A 27791-nucleotide genomic window follows, 5' to 3' on the forward strand; every position below is an offset into this window, starting at 1 on the left:
TCTAAGATTGTATCGGTTATCGGATCTTTTCAGATGCAAGGATTAGGACATGCCTTATCAGTTCGGGAAATACGAGAATATCCAGAAATCGCCAAGCTCAGCTCTAGTTGCTTCGCATAGTAAAAGACTGAGCGTTCCGTAATCATTAGCGCTTTCTAAATGAACTTCTGGTATTTTTCAAATAAAAGAATAAAACTCGGAAGCTCTGAATCATATTTACACCCTCCTTTTACGACTAATAGTCTTTGAAGACTCTAAGAATATTGAAATGTCACTTCAAATATATTATTTAAACAATTTTTAGTCAAACTATTTTAACTGAAAATTCAGAATTCATTCTGCAATAATCTAAACAATGAAGAATAGCATCCCTCTCCAACCTGAACAAGAAAATAAATAAAGAACAATCAATGAGATCGTTTATGCCTTAGGATATCAAAAGTTGTACTAAAAGAAAGAGTCTTCTGACAAACATCACAAAAATATTCAATGCTTGGTTTCTTTTCGGCAGTTTTGTTGATTGAGAGCTCATCTTCTAGCTGAAAAGTACTAGGTCAGTTGAACAGGTAGTACCATAAACTCAAAAATTAAGGACCTCGAAATTTTTACTGCAAAAATTTATTTCGAGAAGCTCTCTGAATCACCGAAATAGCACTCCGAAGAAGACTAAGTGGGAATAGTTTAAAGATTGTTACCAAGAGCTTCTTTGATGAGTTTTATTTCATTGTATCTGATATTACTAAGATTAGCAGGAAAGAGGGAGACTGGGAATAATTGAACAAAACGTTATGATACAAATCAAGTATTGCGAAATGAATAAAAAATGCTATTCCTTTGAAGTAAAACAGTATGAATGACAAAAATGACCCTTGAATCGCTTTGAGCTTCATAAAGTCTTATTGATGTTAGTATTTCTTCGTCATCGTCCTCGCACAACTTTTCGCCCGACGGAAGTATAAAACCGAGTTCTTTAGTATCATCCGGACACGCACGACGAGTAAGACTAGAACTTATGAAAGATTAATAATTTGTGGGAAAATGCTATTCCTTTTAATAAGGTCAAGTTTGACTTTGTCTTGCATATGTGAAATATTGGAGGATCTAAGTCTTTTGTGTGAACTTACATGTATTCCACGTCTGATCGCAAGAATGAAACAACACTTTTAACAAGCGCATGATTATTGGAAAGATCTCCTTCAAGACTTTTTTTGAGCGCTCTAGTAAGTTGTCGACGAGTTGCAGATGCTTGCTCCACAACAGAAAAAAACTCCATGACCCGTGGAAATTTATAGCTAATGAAATCGTCACAAATAATTGAATAATCATCTTCCGAACATATCACCTGAAAAAAAAAAAGCCAATAGTTCTTTAAATTTAAATGAAGACGCCTATGTGAAAAGACATTCTCTCAATGGACATACCGATTTCGATAGTAGCAGTAAAGCCAGCGCTGGTACACGTAAACTATTACATATATAGGGCTTTGTAGTTTCTATAAATGATGCAAACGAAATTAGCTGGTGATAATTCGATAAACCCTGTAATAAAAAACAGCATTAGAATTAAGCAATGTCAAGGATAATTTAATAGCACAATTAGTCTAACTGCTTCGGTTGAAAAAAGAAAAACATCCAGAGAGTAGCGCAAAGAAAGTACAGAAGAACAGATATGCTAGTCACTTCATAGAATAAAATTAAACTTCTCTTCTAAATAAAAAAAAAAAAAAAAAAAAAATGAAATACAAAATTACTTTGTCACTGCGATCATAATCCAAAGACTCTGGCAAAAGTGCCAAACAACTATTTGGATGTAAGGCAGCAAATGGTTTTCTTCGCGTATGAGCAAAAAGTTCATTTCCGACCTGAAAATAAGCTTCAAACAAGATAGAATTGCATGTGAACATATCAGAAAGAAAGTGAAGAAAGGATGAAAGGTAGAAAGATGCAGTAAAATAACGGTATATCTAAACTTTGACCATTTGAGATAAAAAATTTTGACCATTTCTGGCTAAAACAAAGGTATTTCACCTTGTACGAATTGTACTGATCCAGTATGGCATATTGAGGATGGACACCAGCCGTGACAATAAATTTCAAAATCGAAAAAGTGGCATCGTTTAGGCGGTGGGACTTCAAAATATTTCGAATACCACTTTCACGATTTTCCATGTAGAATTCAAGAGCTTGGACACTATCCATGAGTGAAAGATTACCGGAAATTATTGCACTTAAGTTATATTTAGCTTAAAAACCTGTTACTGCAATCAAGAAAACAAATTGGTTTGAGGAGCTTGACAATTAAAATTACCTGTCTTATTCAGAAATTACTTTTTTTTTTCAACTGTTCCTTCAGCGCATAGTCAAAGCAACTCCACAAAAACTGAATAACCTTATAATTCATGACTTTAAAAAAGAAAAAACTTTTTAACCTTCAGAATCCATTAATGTGTCGAAATGAGCTTCAGGCTTCAATACTTTTCGTTTCTTCACTTCATAACTGAAAATTAAAATGTATGGATTATTTTTTTATTTTTGAAATTTTTGGAAGAATGAAGGAGAATGATGGTTACTTTATGAATAATTCTATTATTTTTATTTTTTAATAAATGAACCGAGCATCTTTTTTTAGTTCATTGAGACGTTTTCTATCACCGGCATTAATACGACGCTCACGACTATCTATATCATTTTCTGCCTCCAAAATACCACTGTGTTCCAATAGTTCTTTAAATTGGCGTCTTAGCTGCCTATAATTGTAACAGTCGCTTATATAGTTTATTCCATTTTCAAATATAACTTTAAAAATTCCACATGAAGAAAAATCAACTAAGAAAAATCATTATACAAGTTATCAAACCGCTTCACTTTATCTCTATAATGATTAATTATAGATTTCTCGAAAATAAAGAAATTACAGGTATAAATAAATTCATTGCTACCATAAATGATTAAGAAAGAATGCTTACTGGTCAAAATTATCTAATTTTAAACTACCTGCCTAATTTCATACATGCGTTGAATATCGATTCCCTTTTCTCGACCCCATCGACGTATATCATCACGTTCAGCTTGCACTTCGACAAATTCTCTGAAAAGTCCAACAATTAATTCAGAGGATTTCCATGCACTTTATTAAAATATTTCGAAAATATCTGTATTAATTCATAGCATAAAGTATCGCGTACGTTATCCGTGAAAAAATCCAAAAAATTCAAGTGAAACTATTTCATAATTGCTTTCTATTCAAGAAATATCATAGTTGTCGAAGAAATATACCAGGAATAAAATAAAAGTGATACAGATGCACCAGATTCAATTCATATTTCTGACCTAATTTGCATCTAAATGTTGTGGGTATTATCTCGATCTCCATAATTACTAGTATAAATGCTCCGAGCAATGAAAACTATCGTCGAATCATATAAATACATCACAATATCGATTTCTTAAAGCTCACCGATACGCATTAATTAATGCAAACGGATCACCGTTATCAGACATAATATTTTTCCTTCTATCCAATACGTCCGGTTCCCGAAATGATCGATTGGTGAAAGGTGAGCTAGTTGCTAAACTAGCAGCAATTGTTAAAGACGGCTCGACTTGTTCAAAAACACAACCATATATTAAAACCTGAAAAAATGAATAAAAAATAAGAAATGAACAGCATGGGATAATTTATTATAGAAAATAGGAAAATAAAAAGCAGCCATCTCTTAGACTTCATTCCACATTGCAATTATATATTTTTCTCCTGCATATACACACACGCATACACATGCACAAACAGAAATACACATTTAAAAAGAACTTTTGCAACTGGTATTTCCACTGGAATATTCGCTATGATCTTGCCCAAAGGTGTTAAAGCCTTCGTATTACCAGCCACCAATATTCCCTGCCTCCATAAGCTTTCCACTGCTTCTTCTAACTCACCCATATTCGGTCTTTCAATAAAGGGAAATTCAAGAGGTGAAACTGAAAATAAAATAATTATGTTGGCATGCATATGCAACAGTCCAGAAACAACTAAGCTTATCTAAAAATTAATGATTCTATTTAATAGTAAATTTATTAAGTACATACAAAGTAAATTGACAATACCATAATCTATTTAGCATAAAAGTACTTACTTCCAAGATCCATACTAACGATTTGCATGGCAAGTGATTCCAACGAAACTCTGTTAATTTCGGAAACTGTAAACGGTTCCATTTTATCAAAATGTTGCTGAGAATAAAGTCTGTAGCATATACCTGGACCGGTTCTGCCAGCACGGCCTGAAAATGCCGCAAAAGTGCTAAAAGTTTCTCAGTTTTTCCTCCTTTTCTAGATCTCGCCATGGTTTAGATTGTTCTCGAAAAGCGCTCAATTATAACCAAATACACCTGGACCCTGGATTTTTTGACTTCCAGAACTCTATGACAGAGAAGATTTGTTAAAGTTTGCAGACTGAAGTTTTCTTCTGCTGAAAATTTAGTGTCATCAAACTTTCTTTTTTCCATCTCATTAAATTTAAAATTACGAAACCTTTTCGTTGGTCAGCGGATGCCTGAGAAGTCCAGTATTCTCGAAGTGAGTGCATCCCTGTTTTCGAATCAAATTTTACCAAATTTACCTTCCCGGAATCAATAACAAATCGGATCTGTAAAAAGAAATCATTCCTTTTTTATATTAACAATATTTGATTCATAGCAGGAAAATCTAAGTAACAATACCTGGTCGATAGTAACAGATGTTTCTGCGATGTTAGTACTTAAAATGCATTTTCGAATTCCTAAAGGCGCAATATCGAACACTTTGTCCTGTTCTTCTGTCGACAGCGTGCTAAATAGTATAAGTATATATTAGCAAAAGAACATTTAACTGTCCACGCTTTATTCAGTTATTACTATTTCACAAATAGATAAGAATAGTGCTTAAGATGTGACAAACTGCAAAGACATCACTCCAGCATCTCACCTGTGAAGTGTTAGAATAACCCATTTCTTTGATGTTTCCGCGTAGATTTTTAAGGCTTCTGCAACTGTCGATATTTCTGAGACACCATTCAAGAATATCAAAACGTCGCCTCTCTCATTCCTGTCAACTTTTGCATCAATCATTTGAAGGATCTAAATGTACTAAGGATTATTTGTGAAGATTGCATCATGTTTTCCAATCAAAAAAAAAAAATAGTTGGGAAGAGAAAAAAAAAAAAACTAACATTTTTCTTTCCATGCACTAAAAGGACCGGAAACTGTAAGGATAACCTATTTTATGGTTTAAAAAGTACTGCATTTTTAAATTCACCGACCGAATGTCCCTCGTTTTCTCAAAATGCGAAATTTGTATAAATGGGAATAAAAGACTCACATTAAGATATGGCCCCGGATCAATTTTTGCTTTCTTCTTTTCCGATTCATATTGGTTATGTTCTTTTATTGGCATATATCGTAGCTCAATAGGATAAAGACGTCCAGCAATCTAAAATAACCAGTAGTTTCCAAGACAGAAGAATTCTGGTTGAAAAGTAGGATGGATTTTTCAGATATAAGTGCCAGCTAATATAATTAGTAAGCTGGATGGTAAAAATCATGAAGTGATTTCAACGAAATAGCTATTTATCATCTGAAGAATTCATTGATTGATTATGCCTTTTTTTTTCTTGAATTCACCAAAGGTATAAACGTTTAGAAACAATCTGCATCTTTCAAAAAGACACCTTGATAACTGGCGCATCTTTAAAATAGTTTTGAAACAACTCCAGGTTGATGGTAGCACTCATTAAAATTAGCTTTAAATCATCTCGCTTTCGCAGCAAATTGTGAAGTAGTCCCAACAAGAAATCACCGGATAAATTGCGTTCATGGATTTCATCCAATATAATGACCTAAAACATGACCTAATGAAAATGATAAGTAACTTTCTCCAAACAAATCATGCAAACTCTTATTTACAAACACATAGGAATGAACAGTTATTACTAGTCACTAATAGTTGATAACATATATTAAGAACTGATTTGACATGCAGTTCACTGCTAATATCATTGTTTCTATCACTTGAAATTGAAAAACAATGCATAAAGACTGAAAAAGTGATCAAAATAAATGGTTCTATACATTGTACTGATTGAGTTCCGGATCGGTCTGTAACTGCCTTAGAAGTAATCCTTCGGTGACAAATAACAGCCGAGTTCTCAATGTACGCGTTTTCTCGAACCTTATTTGATAAGCTATCTTGCTTCCATATTCATTCAGTGTTTCATAGGCAACTCGTCGAGCGAGAGCCATTGCTGCAATGCGACGTGGCTGCGTACACGCAATACGGTCATAACCTGCATCCAAAAGATATTGTGGAACCTGAAAACCGTTTCTCTTTCCCGAAATTGCAAATGAAGAATTTAGTATCACACATGAGAAAAAAATTGTTTCTGCACAGAAAATATACCTGAGTACTTTTACCGCAACCCGTGTCACCAGCAATAAGAAGAACTTTTACCTGAAAAAAAATGCTTTTGAATCCGTGGTAAATAGATAAAGCACCAAAAATAAGTTGCCTTCGATTTAAAGATATTAAGATAACTGTCAAAAAGTCTGAGATTTCAAGTAACCGAATCAAGAAAATAAAAGTATCATTCACTGATTTCAACACGAAATTAACACTTCCATTTCAATTCTTTTACACTACTTAATGAAGAAAAAAAATTTTTTACTGTCAAAATTTAACATTTTGGAGTGTCTCCAAGATTTCGTCACGTTTTTCCGAAACAGGTAAGTTTTTCTGAGAGACACGCAACCGTCGTAATTGATTGAATTTTAATCGATTCTCGTAAGCAATAAATGATGAAAGAGCAAAAGTATAATCGTATAAAACATGGTCCGGAACCTGAAATATATATAGCAAATTCGTACCCTGTATTAAATACTATCCTTTTAATTGAAATATACAATTAAAAAAATCCAAACAGCGATGATAAAACAAACAATAAGTTAAGCTTGAAGGCTAAGTAAATGAAGCATTCGGAAATAGAATTCATCGAAAGAATCACAAGAAATATTAGGATAAGTTTTTACATTGATATTAAGCTATTACTCGATGGAAGTTTCGAAAACATACAACAGGCAAATAATTTACTTCTCTCAATTCAAGGTCATATTTTTTCAGAATGTTCACAGCTAAACGAGTTGTATGATGGCGCAAGAACTTGGAACTGTCCGGTACAATCAGGACGCTACTGGTTGATGGAGTGGCGTTTTCTTCATTCTTTTGATCACTTTCTTTCTTCCTGGTAATATGACAAATGATTACAATAATTAAATCATGTGCTAATGCGAGAATATGAATGAAGTATCTTCAAAACTGATCAAAATCGATACCCGTGATAATTTTATAATAATGACACCAGTCTTCATATTACATATAAATATTACATAATAACAACTGCGCCACGAACATACTTATAAATTTTTGCTGCCATTAATTGGAAGAAAAAAATCAAAATTATGATAATTTCATTCTCTTCAGTCTTTGAAATCGACATAATGTCACCATACAAACCCAAAAAAAAAAAAAAAAAAAAAAAAAAAAAAGAAAAAAGAAAAAAAGAAGAGAAAAGAAAAAAAAGAGAAAGGAACTCAACAGGTGAAACAATAAAATAAAGTCAATTACTACAGAAAGAAGTTAAATCAAAAATTTTTGAAGGTAGAGAGACCCAAGAAAAAGCAATAAAAAGAAAACGAAACCTTTGAAGTTTAGTTTGTAATTTAGAAAAGAATTTCCGAAAAAGTTTTTCGATATCTGAATCTTTCCCAGCTATTTTCCATGGTTCATCACCGAAGAAGAATCGCCGTAAGCGGCCATAATGTAGTTTCAAATCGGAATCCATTTCATACGTACACTTTGTCCTGCAAAAATAAATAAGTTTCTCAAAATTCATTCTTTGTGGTTACAACAAAAATATGAAGCAGAGATTGTAATCAACAAATTTAGGTGGAAAATTCGATATAAGTATGATGTTCGAGTAAATTTAAATGAAATCAAACTTTACACGAATCATATTGCAAAAAATGATATTAGAAATAAAGCTAAAACAGAGAGGAGCTAAAACATTTCCCGAGCTGAAATCATATCTAAATTTGATTTAAATAGAAGTTTAAAGAAAGTTCAACTGAAATTGAAAGTCGACTGAATCAAACTTCGAAATTTTTGCAATTCTTATGGAACTATAATGCAGAAATCCTAAAAAAAAAAAAAAAAAAAAAAAAAAGAATGAAATTAAGATAACGAACCAACCACACAATTAATTAATTAAACAAAGGCATAACTATTTCGCGCTTCGTATAACTTACAGTGATTTATATATAATGCAAAATAGTATGTATTTTAAGAGAAACGAAAGATTAGTACGATGCAAAAAATTTCATATGGTGATGAGACGAATTAACGGAAATAGTTGATGAGAGAGAGGAAGCAACACAGCATTTAACAAGTTGCCAAGAGAAAAAGAGTGAAAGTTTTAAAAGTCACCTAGAATCTGCCTTTTTTTAGATTACGGGAGAGGCACGCTAATAACAGAATATGAATTTACTAATATTTCGGAAAGTTAAACAAATTAGTTTAATCTCAGTAAAGTATAAATTGAAATGAATTCAATGTTTGCAGAGAAAAATTACACGAAGATTGCCAATTTTAAAATGCATTTGCACGCTACAAGAATTAATCTATCAAATTGATAACTTTTAAAGTAACATTCAAAAAGAAAGCAATGTTTAAATAATGAATTGGTTAATTTTAGTTTATGGAAATATCAGTCTCAAAATATTGTCAATCTGATTGAATGCATAAGCAATTTGCAATATTCCGGAACATTCAAGCTATTATCTTAGATTAATCTCGCTCATATGCAAAACTTCCAGTAATTTATTGAGCAACTATTGCTCAAAATGGTCACAATGGTCAGTTTAATCGTTTATGTGTCATTTTTATTAGTACTTTTTCTGGAAATATTTACATTGTATGTATTTTTTTATTTTTTTATCAGTTTAATTTATTTTAATATAATTAACTATTTGATGTGACAACAGATACATTTCCGTATTATTTATTCAAGTGTGCAATCTATCGATATTTCTTTATGGCGCAAAAAAGGATGTATTACAATCATAAAAATAAAAAAAAAATGCTACATATTTTAGGAAGTGAATTACTGATAAATGATTACTTAACAAGATTTATCTAAATTGATTATTACTTCAAATGTTAATGAAACATTTTAAAATCTTTCATACAACAAATGTAAACAGTAGAAGAAACACATGCTCGGTTAATGTCAATTAAATTGATTGTGCTGTAAATTTAATAATATCAATTTATTAAAAACGCAAGAAAAAAATCGCTGAGTAATAATATTAAATTTAATTCAAAAAAAAAAATGGAAATGAATTAAGAGTGTGGAGGATGAAACATACAATAGATAACTTTAAGTATAAAATTCAAATTTTATCACCACTAGTCACAAATGATAATAAATAAAATTGTGTGAGTAATGTCCAATAAATTAATTGCCATTGTTACCATAAGTAATAATTATTAATTCCATGAAATTTTAAAATCCAATTAAAAAGCATTCGGTTTATTGACTTCTCCTAAATTTCAACTTATTGCTATCCATTTCCGACAATGATCAAGCGAATTGAATTGATAACAAATATAAGAACGAAATACAATAATAAGCAATGAATGAAGTTTAAGCTTATTAAAGATGACAATGAAAACATAATGGTAAGTTAGAAAATTATTAGCACAAGAAATTATTCATATTGTTACTAAATTAATTTACACTATTAATTATAAGATGACAGGATAAGCTAATAAAATGTACATATAAGATCATAATGATAAGATAAACGTTTAAAAGCAATTAAATTATTATAATAGTTAAAATAGCGTGAAGCACTACTTAAAAATAATAACCTTGAAGAAACTAAAAGAAAAAAATAAACCATAACATTTGTTTGTTTAAAATATGCTTTCATAAATTTTTTTCTCACTTTTTTTTGCAAAATTTTAATTCAATCATTTTTAACAAAACTGACAAACATTTAACATAAAAAGAGCAAAGGAAAGATAAGCAGATAACGATAACTATTTAACAAAATAAACACATATACGTCGCTTTAGAAGAATTTTTTCCTTTTTTTTTGTTTATCGTTTTTCTGTTTTTTTGTATATTTTTGTTTTTTGATTTATTTTTAAGATTTTTTATTTCCAGAATTCGGCAAAAAAAATGAAAAAGGAAAAAAATAATAACGAAAACACTTTTTCTATTCATACATAAACTGTCGATAAAAATCACTAAAAATTTTCACCTCCCCCCCATAATACCATCGATGCTTTCATTTTCTTTTTTTTTTTCTTTTTTTTTTTTTTTTGCATATTTACAAAGATGGTAGCATCAGCGGATGCTCTTTTAATTTGACAATTTGCTCGACGCCATATTTGAATTTACATATACCTCTTGTCGTATATGTTACAATCTGCAATGATTGCAATTGTTTCACTGCTTTTTTACTTCATGTTTTCAAAAAAAAAAAGAAATCTGGTTATTTTTTTTTTTTCTAGCTGTTCCATTTTCTTTTCTGTTCAAAATATCACAAAAATATTTGGGAAGAAGAATTTGTAGTATATTTGAGATAATATTCATTCATTCCTTTTTAGAAACATTCATCATTTATTATCATTACTATTCATTATTACTTATCATTTATTACTGTTTATATTTTTCATTATCATTAATTATTACCATTACTATTAATTAATATTACTACTCTTATTATTATTTTCATTTTTTTTTTTTTAAATCTAACATATTTTTTTAAAGTAAATTATACTTTAGTTATTTTTTTTTTTTGCAAATTTGGTTACGTTTGAAATTCAGCTGTGCCATTTTAAACTATCGGTCTAAAGCATCGAATAAGTTACGGCTGATGCTTAGATAATTTCAGTAATTTGCATGTGATATTTTTTCATCTTAGCAGTGAAATTACTCTGAGAACAATAATTTCAAAATTTTACTAAAGTAAAATATTTCACATTAAAGACTTAAATTTCTAAATAAAATTAAACAAATTACTTGTGATTTTTCGATAGCAAAAAAAAGCAACCAAATTTAAAATCTCCTTTTTTTTTTGATAAATATTTACGAAAAAAAAAGAATTTATGAAAGAGAAATAGATGAAGAATAAAGGAACAAACATCATCTTTGATAGTGAAACCAAGAGCCGAATAATTCGCGATACTGCGAATGATATCGGCCACTTTCCCTTCAATAATTGTTATCAAACTGTTATTTTCCTTCAAATTCGTTACTGTTACTATTACTCTGCCAGAAATACGACTGTCTACTGCAAAATTCCTGAAATATAATAGCATTCACCAGAATTAGTCTATTTCATATCGCAACACATGTAGCACGCAATGCACATATTGACGTCAATTCTCAAATCAATCTGACCAGTTGAAATTTTATTTCTTACGTTACACATTGTAAATGGTAGATATCTATTACAAATGGCTAAAAGAAATTGTTTCACATTTGTTATTTGTTATCACTATATCACTCAAAATTGTCAATAACTTCTTTGACAGCAAGTTAAGTATCCGTTTTCAATGTTGTGAATAAATTCTTAGATAATAATTTAAGTTTATAATCATTTAATACATATTATTGCAAATAATTCAACTTTAATAGTTGCACACATTTTCTTAATCTAAAATTTTTTCCATTATATAACCATTAATTATGTAAAATTGCAATTAAGTGAAATAAAAAGAAACAACGTTAACCTTGTCTGACTATCCTCGAGAATGACCAATTCAGCAACAGTTTCACATAACGGTGGTACCTTAATGGTACTATCAACACCCCATCTCAATTCTTCTTCTACTATATTCTCACCAATACTTACAATACTTAATTCATTGTGAAAGCCAGCATTTGCTTCAACAATTTCACATGGCGTTTTCAATTTCAATTCCATTTCCATTCCACGACATACTCCTTTCTCTAAAAATTTTCAAATTTATTTCAATCAATGTTTATTTCATTTTTCATTTCTTTCTTTTTTTTTTACATATTTTCTATTTGCTAATTAATATTAATCATACTTTCATATTTTTTCTTATTTCCTTTCTTGATCTTTGCTAATTATTCCATTTTTCAAACATATTTATTTGTTTTTTAACATTGTCTTTTCCATTCTGCTTTAAATTATCCAATTATTTGACTAATTAATTGTTACCAACTGTACTTGTTATTATTAATATTAATATTAAATCATATTAAACAATTAATATACTCAGTATTTGACTATGTTAAATGTTTAAACACAAATATTTTTCTGAATATAAGTAATGATGTAATTTTCAAACATGCAATTATTAAACTTCAATTTCCTAATAATAATTCAAACTAACCGATTGAAATTGTTGCACTACTGCGAGTAGAACGTTCTGTTTTAAAAGTATATTCCTGCGCCCGTTCGGTGCTATTTGTGAACGTTGATTTGAATAAAACCTGTTCGCTCTTTGATTGGTGAACAAAACGCGTATCCATTCCTGATACCGTATACCGCGGTTCCAAATATTCGTTAAATAAATGCGACCAATTGATATTAAACTGCAAAATTGCATCACAAAGTTTTCTGTAATTCAATTGTATATGTTGAATTTATTAATTACTGGTTGATCTTATTAGGAAAAAATTATCAAATAGCGAAATGATATTTGCAATTTATGATCTAAGCAGGCAAATTACGCTTTTTTTATCTCTTAATATCATTGCCATCGTCTTATAGGTAAAAACTCATTGAAAAATAGATGAATAGATAGTTCGCTATAAATTTTTTTTCGAAATTTTACAGGTTTTATCAAAAAAAATTATCTGTTTCTAATCTTTTCTTGTTACAGATTCAATAAAAATTAATTCAAATACTAATTACATTCCATTCTTAGATTGAAATACCGCTACGCCATACTTTTCAATTTGCTTTTTGCTTTTTTTACGTCCTTTTTTTATCTTTCTCGTTCTGCCTTCTTCCTTCTATTCCATCCATCTTCTTTCATCTTGCATTCTCATTAAAAAATTTTGGACAAAAAAATGAAGGAAAAAAAAATCTGATGAGCGATAAATGAAGAAAATACGAACCATAAAATAATTGAAAATAAGTTTTTGCGGTTTGAATTGCAAAAAAAAAAAAAAGAAAAAAAGTCTTCATTTTTATAATTTTTTCTTCTTTTTACACATCAAATTAAAATATCTAGGAAAAATTTATAATAAGAAAAATTTGATTGAATTTAGCACTTTGCCAAATTTGATCAAGAGTCAATTTGGATGTGAAACATATTAGATACTAATTAATACTACATTTCTAGTACCTATCATGCGAAATTGATCAATTAATTGAATTAAAATACTGTTGAATTAATGGGAGACTTACAGGTCAATAGTAAATTCGTGTTGATATGAATCAGCGAATCAATGAAACGAAAAGTTTGTTGACCTTTTACTCTAGCACGTCTAATAATAAATCAAGGACGGCACCATTATTAAAATTAAAAAAATTAAGATGTGAGATTTTCCACATAAAAATAATTTCTACAAAATTTTTTTAGCAAAATTTTGGAGTTTCTTTTTTTTTTTCTGTTTGCTGTTGTTTTCAAATAATTCCATAAAAACAGTACAAATTCTCATTTCATTTATTTAAATCATTTTTTTTTTTTTTTTAAAGAAGCTATTTGCGCCAGATGTTTTGTTCGGCAAAGCTAAGACGATCATTCATTAGCATCAGTGAATGAATATGTTATTGAAAAAAAGTATTTAAAATCATAAAATATTGAAAAAATCCTATTTCAAAAGAATAACAAAACAAAAATATTTCTTATAACGTATTTTTGATGGCAGAAAAAAAAAAAACTTTTAATTTAGTAATTTATTTATCTATTTAAGAAGGAAAGAATTTTTTTCATTTTTTTAGAGGGTTAAATTTTTTTCTTTTTCTGAGATTGAAAGGAATTTAACCTATTTGAATGAAAAGCATTTCCAATTTATTCATATATTTTCCATTTTTTTTTTTCCACTTAGTCTAAAAAATGTTGACATTCTTTAAAAGTTAACTTTTACTAACAATTCAATAATTTTCTCCATTCGTAATCCTCGAATGTTGCTTTCAATTTTTTTAGTTTAAATTAGAGCAAAAAAAAGGAAAGAAAACGAAAATCTGCAAAATGATGTCGAATTTTCCATCAAATAATCTTTTCTTTCACCTTCATACCTGCCTTTTATGTACCTTCTAACTCTATCCTCTGCTCCACTTCCTTTTCAAATTCGAAATCACTTAAAATTTTAACAAATTTCCATTTTAAACCATAAAACGACTTGATTGTATATATGCTAATATACATAACCCATTTGATTTTTTTTTTAGTGGCGATGCAATTTTCATCAAATTTTCATTTATTAAAATAAATGTGCAAAAAAAAAAAAAAAATCTCAATAAAATATAAAAGACAGTAGAAGTGATAAGTATCATCCAATTATGTATGTTTCATTTCTAATTATTTTTTCTATAATTAAAAATAAAAGTTGTCATTTATTAGTCTGAGAAAATTGCTGCAATAATAATCTTGTTTCATACGAAACCTCGTTAAAATAGCAGTTAATAAGTTTTAATTGATAATATAAACATTAATGATATCAGATTTATCATTTCAAGATCTAATTTTATGAAAAAAAAAAAAGAAAAAATACAAAAATTTGACACCATAATTTTTATGGTTTAACCGTTTTTATTTTTTTTTAATTGTAATACTAGCATTTTCTACTAAGTAGCATTTTGATTATTAGCATTTCTATTAAGTATAATTATTCGTTACGCTTATCAAAGAATTATTTTTTAAAATGAAAGCGGTAGATAATAATCAAATGGTAGTATAAGAAAAGAAAAATAAAAACAAAAAATAAATCAAATCGATTGTTTCTGTCATCTGTGAAAATAAGTTAACGAATTTCAATTACAGTATATTTGTCAACGATAAAAAACGGAGAAAGAATGTTTTCCTATCAAAAATTCTCATGAAAAAAAGTTTGTCAATTTTAATGTTTGTTTTAAAATTTTGAAAAAACAAAATAATAATTTATACTTCGAGATATTTTTTGTTAATTTTAGCTTCGTCGCGAGTTTTCGTAACTTCAAAAATTTGTTTCGCCCAATTTTGAATGATCAGTTCTAAATCCACCAAATCTTTTGATTTCTGTGTTTCAGCCATAATATTAGCATGTGATGACACCATTGATCGATCCAATTTACGCTCATCATCTGAAATTTTTAAAATTAAAGATTGATAACAAAGAAATTTCAATCATATGCATAAATTTAAATCAGAACAATAATTTTAACCTTATTAATTTTAGAAGATTTTCATAAATTCAAAAAAAAAAAAAACAATAAAATATTTTTGATTTGTCTTTTCTCAAACCAATTTGTAATTATAATACTTTATTCTTGAATTTTCAAATAAAACTTTAATGTAGGATACACACTAACGCATGTGCATTCATTTATATATTATATTCTTCTATTTTAAGTTTTGATTATAACATTAAATTCAAATTTTGTAATTAATTAATTAGTTAGTCAAATATTGTTTTTGATTATTACTCACATTAATTAATATTGTTTTCATAACAATTTTTTGCATTAATTGCCGATAATTTTCCTTATAATTCGAATTCTTTAGCTTAAAATAATGATTCGTACTAATTCGTTCTCAAAAATGCAAAAATGTTTGAATTACTTTTTCATTGTTCCGTTTTACCTTATTGAAAAAATTAATGCGACATTAAAAAAATATTTTTAGCAAAATTTTGGAAAAATTATTTGAACTTTTGAGTCATATTTCTGTTACTTATGTTTTTTTAAATAATACTTGATTTGTGAAGTTTAGTGGTACAATTTAAATAATTTTGACAGGTTAAATTAAAGGAATGAAATTTGGCAGCATTCATTATTTTAAAATAGTTTATAGAGAAAACAGTCTGATAGATAATTTTTGTTAATGACAACTAATAAAATTTCAAAATTATTTTTAATAAAATATGATGAAATGGCTTCTTCTTTTCACATATGCATTGCAGCCTGATTAACTTGACAAACTTAAATTACGATTGGAGCATAAGCAAGTTTAGAATTTGTCATTATCTCAATCTTTAACCTTTGATAGTTTCTAACCTTTTCTAAACTTGCCTATATTACTGATAATGGTAATAATACAAAAATTGATATGAATTAACTATTATGATTATTAGTGATGAAAGCTGATAAAAATTACATATCATTAACTAATCATTTAATGACTTATTAATGACATTAATAGCTTTCAGGTACAAATTTGAACATTCATAACGGATACTAACTTCTTTAAAAGCACTCTTGCAAGGAGAGTAAAGTTATATCATTGTACTTTGAACAGTTTCTCATTTCAACTGATCGATGGAGATCTAAGTGTAATTCATCTCAATAACTCATAAAAAGCCAAGCTCGGCTTAATGTCTTTTCAAATGCTTGGCTTTCATACTTTCAAACTTTAGATAAGCCTTCATCAGCCAAGCTATTTGTACTTTATGACCTTATGATCTTTGTCTATACGACCTTCTCCACAGCAGCTACTGTAAATATAACTAAACTGGTTGTCAATTGCTACTCCTTGGATTACAACTGGAAGGAATTTGAAAATGTTCAGATGATCTATTCAGGATAGAAGTTTTATTTATGAGAAAGATAGATTCATAGACTTTTTACAGTTCTTTGATAATGTTCGGATCTATTCATAGTTAAGTTTCATCCGCCAAGTTTGTTTAGACGTATTGAAATTTCTGTTTGAATTCTTACATGGCAAAAGCACTGAGCAATTCTGTTCTTTGTCAACAATTCCTATTCCTGAATCTCTTAATTGTTTTCTTCAAATTAGTCTTTGTGTTTCCTTAAAGAGAACACCAAGGATTCTTCAAAGAATCTTAGAATATTATTTTTTAATGTGTTGTAAGAGAATTTACTTTCAGAAATTCTAGTTTGAAAGTTTTTGTTTTGGAAGCAAAGTCTATTAAAAACACCGCAGATGCGATTTCTATTCTTAGGTAAAAAATGTGTAGGAAACAGAGTAAAAGATTCTATGCGCAATTTGTTAATAATTCAAGAAAACAGTGACATTGTGAACAAACAAGGACTATAACAAATCTTGGAACAATTAAGATGTCTGTTTAAATTAATTAAAATATGTTCTAATCACAATCTTCTTTAACATAATATTTCAGTGAAGAAAATAACATTTACATTTGATATCGAATCGTATCACTGTGAGTTCATTCAACTTTAGACGAATTAGCTTAAAGAATACAGGTATTCTCGATCAACCTGCACCACAAAAAATGTTTTAACCTTACATCAGCACAGGTGTGTCAAGTTTGCTCCAGCAGTTTAGCTATTTGAGAAGAGTATTTCCTTGGATATCATGATCGAGAGAGATACGGGCAAAGATTGAAATCAGATATAAGGCATACAAAACATTTAGGAGAAATTATAAAAGTATTTGAAGTAATAAACACCTTAAGAAAAGAGTAAAAATTAGTATATACTGCTGTATTGATATCAATGTTAGGTCAACTACTGCTACTACCTGTAACTTCTCGAACGCTTCCATCAGCGCTACCGCCATATAATCCCAAAGTTTGGTTGTTTTTGAATAGAAGTATTCAAGCAAAATTTTTAGTTAACATATACCGTTAACTTAATTAAATTACTATTGTCCTGGCCTTATTTCGATTACATAAAAGTGCAAATTTATTATCAATTGAGCATTAAATCTAAAAAAATTATTGATATTAAATATAAAGCCAAATAAATGTTAAACATTAGACTAAAAAAATATTAATAACTAAGCTTTCTGCTAATTTACATTTGGTTTTTCTGCTAGAGTCAAAAAAAAAGTGAAAAAAGAGAAAATGTTGAATTAAATGCCATTGATGCAAACATTTGATGCTGTATTCTTGATCAATATAATTAATTATGATAGGATAAAAGTAATCGATACAGGTATAATAATAGGGACACTAAATTTAACTTACATATTACGACAATTATTTTTGCTCAGAAAATTTTGAATTGGAAAATTGTGTTTTAAATAACTAAACTCGAAATGAATTTCATCCTTTGCAAGGATTTTTGATTTAATTTTATTCATATTCAATTTTCTATTTCTTCTCTCATTTTCCATTCTTTTTTTACAAGAATTTCATTTTAATAAATCAATGCTTTTTTTTTTTCATCTTTTTTATTTCACATTTATTTTATAATTAATTGCCAAAAGCGCAATAATTGCTTCAATAAAAACTATAAATCCTTTATTTACTTGTATTTTAACTCTACCGGCTAATAAATTGCACAAAGAAGAAACTGTTGAACCACTGATTAATTATATTTAATTGCTGCCCTCAGTTGAGGAGTATAATTCAGCTTTGATTAAGGTTTAAAGGAACATCCAGCAAAATGCAAATAATCCAATCATTGTTCTGAATATTTGCAATCTGATCGTCAAGGTTATTATTTTATCCAGGGCAAAAAAACAGCCTAATAATCAGCAAATTTTTAAATTATCAGAAAAAAATGAATAAAACTTACTACAAAATGAGAGCATAATCCGCAACTTAGTGCTGATAAAGAAGCGCAAATAGCTTATAAGAATAATGTCTTAACAGAATATAGTAAATAATTAGTTTAGATGTAGTAAATTAGCTTTAACTGCAATAAATTGGTTACAGCCAATCTGCGCACAATAACTTCACCTTTAATTTACTATAAAAATTTCTCATTTACAGTGAAATAAAATTAAATATCGTACAGTAAAAACCGATTAATATTTTGCTTTACTAAGAAAGTTACTAACACATTACACTAAGAAAGTTAATAATGAGAGAAATTAAAATTAAATAAAATGATTTTTCAGTAATAAATAAAAAAGAATATCAGCCAAATATACCTAAATATGATTGCTCCATAACTCTTCTTCAGTACACAAACACACACACACACACAGCTAAGTACAAATACACAAACTTAAAACAAGATTTTCGTTAAGACGATTAGATCGGAGGCTTAAAATGGCCAAACTATTTAGGTACATCAAAATGTCATATATGTGTCGTTGTATGCCTGTGCGCGCATTATTTGAATTTCAATGGTAATTAAACTTTAAATCATTAAAATAACAGTTATGAAAGAAGCAAAGAGATGAAAAATTAAGTGACAATTATTGAATTTATTGATGAAAAATACAAATGTATGATTCAAGAAGATTTCAAAAAGGGTGGAGCATTACAAAGGATAAGCATTGAAATGATGAAAGAACACACTAACTCTAACTCTTATTTTTCCTTTTTTAACATTCTCTTCAATCCAAAATTCTTCCATATATTTATTGATTGATTTATTGATGAGACACATTCAGCGAAATTTTCATATGTTTACACAGGCGCTAATGGTATGATTAATAACCGTTAATGTAAACGATGATGGAATAAGGTAAGCTTCAATCAATGCATTAATTTCTTTGACTGAATGATCAGAATTATAAGTTTTTTTTTGATGAATAATTTAGTCATACTTTATAATTCAATGAATAATTTAATCATACTTCATAGCGAAATGTTATTATAATTAGAGTAAAAAATAAAATCAAAGCTAATGTAATTCCTATTTAATTGTATTCTAATTTTCATTATTGTACGAAGAGGTTAGTTAATTCAACCAACAAAAAAGTGTTATGCATTAAATTGTTTACTTTTTTTTCTTCGATCATTCTGATAGCTAAACTTTTTAACTAAATCCTCTAATAATCGGAATTTTTTTATGATTAACTAGTTAAACAAAAATATATATTGTTTTGAGAAGAAATTTTCTTCCTCGTTTCGTTGACTCATTTCGAGAAACACCAGAAATCGTATTCATAAAATAATTAATTAATTAATCATGTAAATCAGTAGGGGTATTCTTTATTACTTCATTATCATCATATATTTTTTTGCTTAATTTAATTTCTTGTCATTTTTGGAAAAGATCTATTCATTAACATATTTCGTTTATCAATCATCTAAGTTAAAAAAATGAAATAAATTAAATTAATACAAGTAACAAATAGAACGAAATAAATTGCATAAGTATATGCAAACAAATGTATAAAATAATGTAATAAACAAAATATGAATAAACTTTAAGTATGAATAAATCAATTAGCAATAAATCAGATAGAAAAATATTTAAATAAAAAAATATTTATTGGAAAATATTTAAATAAAATTAAGTGTAACCATATGAGATATAGCAATATCACTAACAAATTCATTGATATTTATAATGCCAAACATTTTTAGCTATTATTCACATCAAATAACCAATTTCTCCATCACACAGTAAAGCTAATCAAATTGGCGAACAAAAAAATTTGAATTTCACTTTTCACATATTTGCATTATGTCATTATTATCTTAATTGAATATCTAAAATTTATTAATATGCACTATACATTTATTCATTGTATTATATAAATAATTTTATTTATAATCAATTTTTAATTTAAATTCATACTTTATGAATTGATTATATAACTTCTAATCTTTTTTTCTTCATAAATAAGATAAATTTCAATGTCAATATTACAATAATTGACTTTTTGACATTGAAAAATTCCTAAAAATTCTATCGAAAAGTTGACAATGAACAAATTATGATTCATCAAAAATATGCACACTTGATGAAAGGCATTTGCATGTGGCACTAATATTGTTTATCCAGTCGAAATTTGTACGATATGAATATCAATCATTGTATTCTTAATGTTTCCGTTGTACAAACACTTTCTTTCGTTCAATTCACGAATAAATACTTCAAATTTATTAATAGAAATTCCATCAAGGAAGATAGCATTAGTGGACATAGTAAATTATATAAATAAAATTATATAAATGAAAATTTTAATTAAACAATCTGTCGAATAACTAAGTTATAAATTGTTATCAGTAAGAAAAAGAATAACATAATTTATAATGTAATTGAAGAAATATAACATTAAAAAAAAAACATTTATAATTTAAATTTATTTTTAAATTAGAAGAAATTATGCATAGAATAAAAAGATAACGAATATAATGATTGATAGATTAACAAAAAAATGGCATACAAATGATATACATTAAGTATGCAATGCATATTTCCAATGAATTATAATTTGCCAATTGATAACTTCCAAATGAAATGTTTGTTAAATTTTGAATTACAAAAAAGATGAGCAATACTTATATTTGACATTAAAAAAAAAAAAAAAAAAAAAAAACACCGTTGATTTAATTAGAAAGAAAGCATTGATTAATCGATTATAAAATGTTCAATGCTGTAATTTATTCATAACCATAAGAAAAAAAAACAACTATAAATGATAATAAAATCACTAAAAGATCAATTAATGTTTAATTTGAGGAAAAATGCACAAATATAACAATCATAAGGAAACCATCAATCGTTATTGATAAAATCACTAAAAATTTTCACCTCCCCCCCATAATACCATCGATGCTTTCATTTTCTTTTTTTTTTTCTTTTTTTTTTTTTTTTGCATATTTACAAAGATGGTAGCATCAGCGGATGCTCTTTTAATTTGACAATTTGCTCGACGCCATATTTGAATTTACATATACCTCTTGTCGTATATGTTACAATCTGCAATGATTGCAATTGTTTCACTGCTTTTTTACTTCATGTTTTCAAAAAAAAAAAGAAATCTGGTTATTTTTTTTTTTTCTAGCTGTTCCATTTTCTTTTCTGTTCAAAATATCACAAAAATATTTGGGAAGAAGAATTTGTAGTATATTTGAGATAATATTCATTCATTCCTTTTTAGAAACATTCATCATTTATTATCATTACTATTCATTATTACTTATCATTTATTACTGTTTATATTTTTCATTATCATTAATTATTACCATTACTATTAATTAATATTACTACTCTTATTATTATTTTCATTTTTTTTTTTTTAAATCTAACATATTTTTTTAAAGTAAATTATACTTTAGTTATTTTTTTTTTTTGCAAATTTGGTTACGTTTGAAATTCAGCTGTGCCATTTTAAACTATCGGTCTAAAGCATCGAATAAGTTACGGCTGATGCTTAGATAATTTCAGTAATTTGCATGTGATATTTTTTCATCTTAGCAGTGAAATTACTCTGAGAACAATAATTTCAAAATTTTACTAAAGTAAAATATTTCACATTAAAGACTTAAATTTCTAAATAAAATTAAACAAATTACTTATGATTTTTCGATAGCAAAAAAAAGCAACCAAATTTAAAATCTCCTTTTTTTTTTGATAAATATTTACGAAAAAAAAAGAATTTATGAAAGAGAAATAGATGAAGAATAAAGGAACAAACATCATCTTTGATAGTGAAACCAAGAGCCGAATAATTCGCGATACTGCGAATGATATCGGCCACTTTCCCTTCAATAATTGTTATCAAACTGTTATTTTCCTTCAAATTCGTTACTGTTACTATTACTCTGCCAGAAATACGACTGTCTACTGCAAAATTCCTGAAATATAATAGCATTCACCAGAATTAGTCTATTTCATATCGCAACACATGTAGCACGCAATGCACATATTGACGTCAATTCTCAAATCAATCTGACCAGTTGAAATTTTATTTCTTACGTTACACATTGTAAATGGTAGATATCTATTACAAATGGCTAAAAGAAATTGTTTCACATTTGTTATTTGTTATCACTATATCACTCAAAATTGTCAATAACTTCTTTGACAGCAAGTTAAGTATCCGTTTTCAATGTTGTGAATAAATTCTTAGATAATAATTTAAGTTTATAATCATTTAATACATATTATTGCAAATAATTCAACTTTAATAGTTGCACACATTTTCTTAATCTAAAATTTTTTCCATTATATAACCATTAATTATGTAAAATTGCAATTAAGTGAAATAAAAAGAAACAACGTTAACCTTGTCTGACTATCCTCGAGAATGACCAATTCAGCAACAGTTTCACATAACGGTGGTACCTTAATGGTACTATCAACACCCCATCTCAATTCTTCTTCTACTATATTCTCACCAATACTTACAATACTTAATTCATTGTGAAAGCCAGCATTTGCTTCAACAATTTCACATGGCGTTTTCAATTTCAATTCCATTTCCATTCCACGACATACTCCTTTCTCTAAAAATTTTCAAATTTATTTCAATCAATGTTTATTTCATTTTTCATTTCTTTCTTTTTTTTTTACATATTTTCTATTTGCTAATTAATATTAATCATACTTTCATATTTTTTCTTATTTCCTTTCTTGATCTTTGCTAATTATTCCATTTTTCAAACATATTTATTTGTTTTTTAACATTGTCTTTTCCATTCTGCTTTAAATTATCCAATTATTTGACTAATTAATTGTTACCAACTGTACTTGTTATTATTAATATTAATATTAAATCATATTAAACAATTAATATACTCAGTATTTGACTATGTTAAATGTTTAAACACAAATATTTTTCTGAATATAAGTAATGATGTAATTTTCAAACATGCAATTATTAAACTTCAATTTCCTAATAATAATTCAAACTAACCGATTGAAATTGTTGCACTACTGCGAGTAGAACGTTCTGTTTTAAAAGTATATTCCTGCGCCCGTTCGGTGCTATTTGTGAACGTTGATTTGAATAAAACCTGTTCGCTCTTTGATTGGTGAACAAAACGCGTATCCATTCCTGATACCGTATACCGCGGTTCCAAATATTCGTTAAATAAATGCGACCAATTGATATTAAACTGCAAAATTGCATCACAAAGTTTTCTGTAATTCAATTGTATATGTTGAATTTATTAATTACTGGTTGATCTTATTAGGAAAAAATTATCAAATAGCGAAATGATATTTGCAATTTATGATCTAAGCAGGCAAATTACGCTTTTTTTATCTCTTAATATCATTGCCATCGTCTTATAGGTAAAAACTCATTGAAAAATAGATGAATAGATAGTTCGCTATAAATTTTTTTTCGAAATTTTACAGGTTTTATCAAAAAAAATTATCTGTTTCTAATCTTTTCTTGTTACAGATTCAATAAAAATTAATTCAAATACTAATTACATTCCATTCTTAGATTGAAATACCGCTACGCCATACTTTTCAATTTGCTTTTTGCTTTTTTTACGTCCTTTTTTTATCTTTCTCGTTCTGCCTTCTTCCTTCTATTCCATCCATCTTCTTTCATCTTGCATTCTCATTAAAAAATTTTGGACAAAAAAATGAAGGAAAAAAAAATCTGATGAGCGATAAATGAAGAAAATACGAACCATAAAATAATTGAAAATAAGTTTTTGCGGTTTGAATTGCAAAAAAAAAAAAAAGAAAAAAAGTCTTCATTTTTATAATTTTTTCTTCTTTTTACACATCAAATTAAAATATCTAGGAAAAATTTATAATAAGAAAAATTTGATTGAATTTAGCACTTTGCCAAATTTGGTCAAGATGTGAAACATATTAGATGCTAATTAATATTACTCAAAATTAATTGATTAAAAACGCTGATAAATCATTCTTTTTCTTTAATTAGAACACTAAGCATTCCTCAGAAAATCATAGAATTTTCAATGTTTTATGAGAGAACTTACTTTAATAAAAAAAACAAAATAATAAAAAAAAAAAAACAACTGTGAGATAATTTTCAAGTCTAGTTTGAATCGGCAGAGGTGACTAGCATTGAAACTTTTTTTTACTTAGGATGCAGCTACGTTTGGCCGATTTCGTCTCCAGGATCAAAGATTACCGCCTTCCTATGACTCGCCATTGTCCACCACAAAACAGTCCTCAACTTCAGTGATATCCATAACACTGCTTGAGAAGGCATACACAATTCAGTCTCAAGGGGCCAATACTACCAGATAAATGTTTCAGGTGTGGATTTTGCAACCGGACCGATCTCGCTTTTCCAGTAAGTTATTCTCCAATACGTTACAGCAAAACAGAATTTTTTGGAATGTATTAATATTTATTTTCGACCTGAATAATTGAATCAGTGCTATTAAGGATTGTTGAAGAAAAGAAAGGCAAACTGAAATGTTCAGAAGCATTTTTCATCCTTATTAAAAGATCTAACTGATATTAAATTTCAATGCAATGATTTGGAAAAATTAGTTACATTTTGTGGGAAAAATAGTACAGAGTTCAGTAGAAATATGCGATTGAGTGAGGCAATTGATCTTCTGAAAGTATCGTTAGACCATCTGAAACACTTGTTTACTTTTTCCGCTTGTCAATTATGCATTAGACGTAAATTTTGATATATCGCAAATTCTAGTATGACAAAATTGATTAATTTATCTAAAATGTATGAATGTGTCATGAAATAATGAAAATACTTTACAATTGTTCACTGAAATTTCAAAGATTTTGTTTCGAACATTGTAGATAATAGTCAAAAATATAAAAATTTACATTTAACTTACGATAATATTGCCATAGATCAATTTTCAAATGGATTAGAAAATGATTATTTCGAAATGCAAAAACAAAATTAAAATGAAGAGCATTGCTCAGAGTAAAACAGACAGATGCAATTTCAGATTTTGTTTCCTTACCTATTTGTTATTTTCAATACAGCGAGATTCATTCCGGAACGATGAAATGGATGAGAAGTGATTATTTGGTCCGTAATCGAAAAACCGACCTCATTCCGGTTCTCCAAGTAATAAAATAGCAAGTAGTCAGAGATGTAAAAAACCGGTTCACCTTTTGTCACATATAAACATCGCTGTAGCGTTTATAAACTAAAAAACCTAACATAAATATAAATTTTTATTTTAAATCAATTTAAAAAATGACAAGTAATAAAATTAGTAAAAAACTGCACTTAAAATTTGCATCAACCGTATTTTGCACTATTTACGTTTTCCGAATTTTGTATGCTCTAGGAAATTTGCAGACAAATTAAAAAAACATAGATTTGTGAGTAATGTGTAATTTAAAAATTGCTTTTTGTAATTATGCAAATTATGACTTAGATTAATAACACTCATATACTCTACCATTTACTTTCAGTGAATCATTGTTCGCTCATTGTCAGCTTCGAGAAGAATTTGTTAAATTTCTGAATGCACAGATTTCTGGCGATCAACAATTATATTATCAACATTGAAGATTATCGCATTTAACGATTGTTAATTTATTAAGTCAGTAAGAATAACGGATCATAACATTAAACTTTAGAACATTTCATTTCTATGAGTAGTGAAAATCTTGAAAATTTAGAAAAAAGCCAAAAAATTAAAATTGAAAAGTGAGATATGTCGCAATCATTATCAAAACTAATAAATATATTGACATTATTGGTCAAAAAAAAAATTAGGTTCCTAATTTTAGACGAAAATCCATGTTATTATTGGTTTGGCCGACAGTATAAAATAATAGATGTAAAATAAACTTAAAATGAAATGAAAGGTAGGTCTTAAATTAACATTAAAATTGATCCCAAACAATAGCTTTAAGAAATTTTTGAATTTTAAGCATAAAAAGATAATTTTAAACATTTCAAACACGCTATGTTTTAAGCAAATTTAAATTGATGGATGAGGTGCTATAGACTGCGCATCTTAAGTTATTCACCCGAAAATGATGTCTATTAACCAATTTGATATATCTAATTACCTTCTACCAATTGATTATTTATTTTAGGTTAAACTAATAAAATTGATCGATTTCAAAAATTACTCGAATCTACCAAAAATATGGTTTTTCGAAAAGATAAAAAAAGACATAGAAGTTATTAACTACTGTTTTTCGTTCTTTTTTTTGTAGTCCCAACGTTTTTTAAAAATACGGAAATTCATCAAAACTAAAATTTTGTTTATCTTCATAATTTATTTTATAACTTTGTTTACTTTTCAAGCATTGTTTTGTAATTTATCATTTGAAACTTTTACTCCTTAATTATCGTCGGAAATTTTTTTACAAAAGTAATTTAATAATACAATTTGGAAAAGGAAAACAACACATCAAACATCATTATGCAATATATTAGTTACATCAAATATTTGCTCAAAGCTTTCTTATCAAAACAGCAATGTTATCAGTTGCTAAATTATATCTCTTTTGAGGACTCATTACATTAATTAATTATCACTGCCATTATTATGCCTATCTTTGTTATCATTCCTAACCTTATCATTATTTCAGAAATTAAAAAGTTATCTTTACTAATAAATGGAACTTTGTTAACCTGAACTAAAAGCACGTTATTTTTATCTTCGATTTTCTGCTCTCACACTATTTTTAAAAAATAAATAAATAAAAATTATTTTGACAAGGTTTAAAATTTTTGCCTTCAAAATTTGTTTATCAATTTTTACAAAAAATATTTCCATAGTAATATGAATAACGTTTGTGGGATTATCAGTTAAATAATTGGCTTCCACTAAAATAAACTGAAGAAATTGTTTCAAAATAAAATAGATATGATAATTTAAGGCACTTGCATATTCTGAAATGAAAAATAATTCAATATAAATGATTGGAAAATTCAAGCTGTTAGATTTTAAAATTTAGTTAAGAAAAGTCGAATAAAAAAACGAATGAATTGAAATTTGAGTTAATTTCAGTTCAAAAACTAAATGCC

General features: G+C 27.6%; 4 protein-coding genes across 4 annotated transcripts; 1 reads left to right on the plus strand and 3 right to left on the minus strand.

The window, feature by feature from the left end:
- Positions 1–407: 407 nt before the first annotated feature.
- Positions 408–7869, minus strand: Bma-smgl-2 (ATP-dependent helicase, putative; the record flags this gene model as incomplete). The annotated part of the gene is made up of 22 exons (XM_043074978.1): positions 408–539; positions 868–1003; positions 1125–1342; positions 1422–1538; positions 1751–1861; positions 2028–2242; positions 2429–2496; positions 2612–2742; positions 2994–3087; positions 3457–3632; positions 3811–3977; positions 4133–4279; positions 4530–4644; positions 4718–4826; positions 4962–5113; positions 5355–5465; positions 5704–5871; positions 6104–6343; positions 6432–6482; positions 6711–6869; positions 7119–7269; positions 7727–7869. 22 exons carry the CDS (start codon positions 7867–7869, stop codon positions 408–410), a joined length of 3111 nt encoding a protein of 1036 aa, XP_042930912.1.
- Positions 7870–10420: 2551 nt separating this feature from the next.
- On the minus strand, positions 10421–18731 carry Bma-lntl-1.1 (Uncharacterized protein; the record flags this gene model as incomplete). The annotated part of the gene is made up of 6 exons (XM_043074979.1): positions 10421–10519; positions 11238–11397; positions 11829–12048; positions 12459–12660; positions 15183–15358; positions 18716–18731. The coding sequence occupies 6 exons, from the start codon at positions 18729–18731 to the stop codon at positions 10421–10423; spliced, it is 873 nt and encodes a 290-aa protein (XP_042930913.1).
- Positions 18732–21706: 2975 nt separating this feature from the next.
- Positions 21707–23883, minus strand: Bma-lntl-1.3 (Uncharacterized protein; the record flags this gene model as incomplete). Its single annotated transcript, XM_043074980.1, has 4 exons — positions 21707–21805; positions 22524–22683; positions 23115–23334; positions 23745–23883. The coding sequence occupies 4 exons, from the start codon at positions 23881–23883 to the stop codon at positions 21707–21709; spliced, it is 618 nt and encodes a 205-aa protein (XP_042930914.1).
- Positions 23884–25066: 1183 nt separating this feature from the next.
- Bm13351 (Uncharacterized protein) lies at positions 25067–25877 on the plus strand (the record flags this gene model as incomplete). The annotated part of the gene is made up of 2 exons (XM_043074981.1): positions 25067–25112; positions 25744–25877. The coding sequence occupies 2 exons, from the start codon at positions 25067–25069 to the stop codon at positions 25875–25877; spliced, it is 180 nt and encodes a 59-aa protein (XP_042930915.1).
- Between the last annotated feature and the right edge of the window lie 1914 nt (positions 25878–27791).

The sequence above is a fragment of the Brugia malayi genome (assembly GCF_000002995.4).
Source record: "Brugia malayi strain FR3 genome assembly, contig: Bm_v4_ChrX_scaffold_001, whole genome shotgun sequence".
NCBI lineage: Eukaryota > Metazoa > Nematoda > Chromadorea > Rhabditida > Onchocercidae > Brugia > Brugia malayi.